General features: G+C 35.1%; 1 protein-coding gene across 1 annotated transcript in view; it reads left to right on the top strand.

The window, feature by feature from the left end:
- LOC113830592 (uncharacterized) overlaps positions 1 to 5,000 on the top strand; it is a gene marked incomplete in the record, with an annotated part of 44,839 nt that overhangs the window by 35,602 nt on the left and 4,237 nt on the right. The window contains 4 exon segments of the mRNA XM_070127307.1: positions 1,313 to 2,240; positions 3,208 to 3,410; positions 3,906 to 4,020; positions 4,501 to 4,670. Of these exon segments, the coding sequence (XP_069983408.1) occupies positions 1,313 to 2,240; positions 3,208 to 3,410; positions 3,906 to 4,020; positions 4,501 to 4,670 (1,416 nt within the window).

The following is a 5,000-nucleotide window of genomic DNA, read 5'->3' as shown; positions in this document are numbered from 1 at the left end:
TGATACACTAAGAATAAATGAAGTTAACCTTAACCTTATCATGATGGGCCAGAATTTTCTGTGACATGATTATTATGCAACAGTTCATTTTTTGTGGCAGGGTATGTGCTGTGTACAGCTGGCCCACCCGATCGCTCAATAGAGTAAGTCTTGATATGTATACACACAATACATGATTGCATCATGACGGTTATAGCTGTAATCTTCACTGAGCGGTTAACAAACAAACAAAACAAAAGAAAAATAAAATGATAATCTAAAATAAAATTTCTAAAAATTGCCTATTCACCTGTTGGATCTGGGTACATTATGGGCCCGCATGTCGACCAAAATTTGGGCATTAAGCTTGCCTGAGTGGTAACTTTCCTGGGTGTGTGACTTGTGGGCCAGGCCCACACAAACACTCATGTGTATGAAGATTCCTTGCCTCCGCTTTGCAATGCTATTATGCAATAGCTTTTTTCCTGTTTTTTTTCCCCATGTTTTGAGGTCTACATTTGTCTTTTGTTATGTTGTATCAAGATGATAATAGTTTGTTTTTGTTGACCAGACTCCATATTATGTATCTAGTCAATCTATAACTATGAATAAGAGAATATTCTAAAATGATAATTATCACAATGCTATTTACTGTTATTACTATTTTACATAGTTATAGATTGACTAGATACATAATATGGAGTCTGGTCAACAAAAACAAACTATTATACCCTGTGCTCATGGTACAGTGGGCAGGAATAGGACCTTAAGCATAGAAATAGTGTTGACACCTCCCTGGAACCACCACTCTTCCATGCATGGCTCAGGGATTGTACATTCCACACTAGTTTGGGATTGGAAATAATGCAAGAGCCCCTTCCTAAATGCCAACTGAATCTAATCTTCCTCCAGGACCTTTGTGCACTTATGGCAAAATGTCACATCACCTGGCACTAGGCAGCAATATCTCATGAGGAGTCATTCCTGTCAACCCAACTAAGCCAGATTCTTTTGTGATGGCATATTCCCTTCACCAGCCCCTCAAACATTTTTTTTCATAATATGATGCTCACAGTATCCAGATCCAATAGGTTAATGAGAGTATCTATGCCTAGTATAGGTTTTCAAAAAGTAAGAGTACTGTTGCAAGTCAAAGACATGTAATAGTAAATTGGAGAAGAATACAACAAAATCTAAAATTAATGAGAAAAATCTGCTGCACATAATTAAAACAAGGTGATCTTCCACACACAAAAATAATTTGAAGGAGTTCATAGATAAATACTATTCTACTTGTAATGCAAAGCATGAAAATAGGATCAAACTTTTTCAGGAAAATCTACACTACACAGAACCAGCATCTGGATTACATGAAAATAAAGATTATTTGCAAGATAAACAACTAGAAAGTGAAACCAATAAGCATTTAACTCTAAAGGCAACTGTGCAGGAATATCCTACAGGTGAACTTACCAAAGAAAAAGAACAAAGTAATACGTTTACAGTTAGTCACACACTGTCCAGTGTCAATACACTGACAATAGATTTTAAGAACCCTAAAAGGGATATATTAGAAAGTACAAATGATAGCAAGAATACCTATATTTCTGATGTAGCAAACAAAGTAGAATATGATTTAGAAGATATAGATTCTGTTGATAAAGAGGCCAGTGAAAGGACATGCTCAGAAGGGAGTAGACTACAGTCTGATGTCAGAACTAAAGCTAACCTGGCTGATTCCCAAGGTGGTGAATTAGGCATTGAAATAAATGTGAGGACACAAAATGAAAAGTTGAACTCTGAGAAAAGTGAGAAATCTGAGAAAAGTGGTGAAGGAGAATCCATTGCATATCATTTTAAGGAAAGCAGGGTGGATAAGCAGAAAGGAAAAAATGGAAATAGATCTATGTGCACTTGGGAGAGTATTAAGATGAATCGTAGGAGAAGTGAAAGAATACAGGGGAGAGACGAAAGGGTAGAGAGACCTAATGAAGGAATTGAAGGTAAAAGGGAAGTTGTAAAAAGCCCTTGTCAAAAATTGCTGGGAGACAAAATGGAATATAATAAAGACATGCAGTACAAAAAGGGTGGTGCGAAAAGACAGTTAGTAAAGGATAAGACAAGTGATATGTTCAGCTGGAAAAAGTGCAAAAAAAAGAAAGAAAATTCCCCCCAAAACATCCCAGAAGATCTAAATGAGAATTTGATGGACATCGATGATGATGACCTCCCTGATCTGACTGCTTGCCAAGCTGTGAAAGGTAGAGTGGCCATACAAGTTTATTTTGTAATATTAAGAAGCTATAAGATCTAAAGTAATAGGTATGTAATATGATTTTCATATCTCTGGATGTAGGAATAACAAGACTTTCCAGTACGTTCCTACATATTACTGAAGAAATTAAAATATTCATTACTGTTATCTATAATTTCTTGCTTTTCTGAAAACATTTGTATTTTCATTATTATTATTTCTTGATTATAGATTTTTTTCAAAATGTGCTTGTAAGAAATATAATATTTAGGCAAATTTAAGCAATTTCTTTTAGAATGATGGAACATTTGGGATATACATGTATGGTGGCTCAGATGCTCTCATGTCCAACCTGTTATACCTGAACAGTACCAAGATGACCCATTCAGGTGGGCATAGATCGCCAGCCCATCCCGACAAGGATGTGATATTGTGTCACCCCCCCCATTAAGGGTTAAATATTAACTACTGTGAAAATTATCATTTTCATATATATACCCAAAGCCAAAAAAGGGATTAGTGTACAGTATATTCAAACATTTTTGATGTCATTAAGGATACTTTATTATTAGTCGTTGGGTTATTTGGTTCTAACCTGCCAGCAACCAGGCATGGCAGTTCTATAAGATCAGTAGGTTCTTGAATGTTTGTACCTTATGCACTAATCCTTTTATTATTATTATTATTATTATTCTATCTAGTATACAATGTTGAAGATAGCAGTTTTCTATGCCAGTCATATAGGGGATTGAAGTATTTCATAGGACAATGAAGTCTATTCTCAGAACAAGCTATGTATTTATCAGGCATCTATTTTTTTATATGGGTTCTTTCACTTTGGGTATACACTGATATTTTTGTTGAAAATAAAATTATTGGTAGCCAGACAGAAAAGAAATATTTAGATGATTAACATTGACATAACTTATCCACACACTGTAACACATTAATTGCTTATTTTTCTCTTGTCGCAGAAACTCCAAAAGTAGAAATTCAGGTAAATGATCTGATTTGGACTTTGCATAGAGGTATGTGGTGGCCTTCATATGTTAAAGCAAAATATGGGCGGGATAAGAAAGTCTCGGTGTTTTTCATTGGATGTAGCCAGGCTGTTGCAATCCGAGTGAGATGGACAAATACAAGACCATTCATCAGTGACCATATTCCTCCATGTGTGGTAAGTAATTGCACTTGTTCATATTATCAGTTGTATTACATGTTTAGGGATTTTAAACATAGAAGTCACATGCTAAAGAAATGATAATGCTTATGTATCTGCATAGGTAGTGTACCCCAATTTGTATTTACTTTTTTCACATGCAGGTGTTCAGTCTTTTTCCTAGAACTGTTTTTAATGATAGGTTGTAATAAGATTGTTGCTAAATTCTTAGAAATAATTCTTTGAAAATAAAGTGTGAGTTGTTTGTAGTGTTCTCTCTTCTGTCTCTCTCTTTCCCTTCATCTTTGTCGCTGACTCTCTCCCTCTCCTTCTCCACCTCCCTCCGTCTCTCTCTGTCTGTCTCTGTCTCAGTCTCTGTCTCTGTCTCAGTGTCTCCCTTCCTCCTTCCCCCCTGCACCCCTCCCCCCCTCCCTCCCTCCCTCCCTATTCCAATCCTTCTCTCCCTCCCATCATCATTTACTCTTGTATTACTCCATCAATTTTGCCTCTTAGGATGAGTCTGCACAAGGTCTGTCAGAGGCCCTCCAGCTTTGCAAATCTTTTTCTCAGTTGCGAGAAAATAGAAGTGATATTACACCACATTGTTTCTTCAGTCTTCCTGTAGAGAGTAAGTACATGTCATACTTATTGAATTTTTGATTGGTGATTTAGGATGATTGATGATGATGATTGATGATGATATGAAAGATGGTAATACTAATAATAGTGATAATAATGATAATGATAAGTTATGATGATGATAATAGATGTATTGATATAGTGATAATACAGATGGTGATAAAGATAATGATAATAGTAAGGATGATGATGGTAATTATATTAATAAAAATAGTGATTATGAAGATAATGATAATGATTACATAGTGATGATAATGATAATAGTTATAATGATGATAATAATGATGTGAATGAATATGGTAAATTTCTGGACAAAATTTTAAAGAAACTTCAATTAAGAGTAAAAAAGACAAAAGATTTTCTTTTTCTTATGGAATCCTGTATTTCTGAAAAATTGTTTTTACTCAGTTGGATAGCTTAAAATATGTATTTTGCTTACTATTTTCAATTTTATTTCATTGTTGCATAGAACAAAATGCACTGATGAATGCAAACTCAACTTCAAATGAAGATCTACGTTCGCCAAGTATTTCTAGGAAGACTACATCTGGAAGAGAGGAGACGCCAAAGCTACGTAAAAGACATTCACTTTCCGGATGTATGGGAAGTAAAGAAAAAGGAAATACAGCAAGTAAAGAAGTAAGTTTATTTTTGTGAGAAATGGTGACTTGATGTGTTTGTGTGTATCTTCTAGGTAATAATTGTCAACATGTAAGTACAAGTTTCTTATGTTACATAGCAGTTATGAATTTAATATATAGTGAAAAAGGATTGGCATTTGAATGTCTCTTGGATTCTTCATCTGAAATAACTTTCCATGTTTTTTTATTGGTGGGTGTCCTGCAATGAAATACCATTTGCATTGTACTGGCACTGCATCTTCATGAGTAAGGCAGGCATGCAGGTCTAAAACACCACATCCTTCCATACACCCTCCTCTTCCTCCACTCTTCGAACATCTCTCTCCTC

This window comes from Penaeus vannamei, chromosome 11, assembly GCF_042767895.1.
Source record: "Penaeus vannamei isolate JL-2024 chromosome 11, ASM4276789v1, whole genome shotgun sequence".
NCBI lineage: Eukaryota > Metazoa > Arthropoda > Malacostraca > Decapoda > Penaeidae > Penaeus > Penaeus vannamei.
The sequence above is the reverse complement of the archived record's forward strand: the minus strand, read 5'-3'. Positions and strand labels throughout refer to the sequence as shown.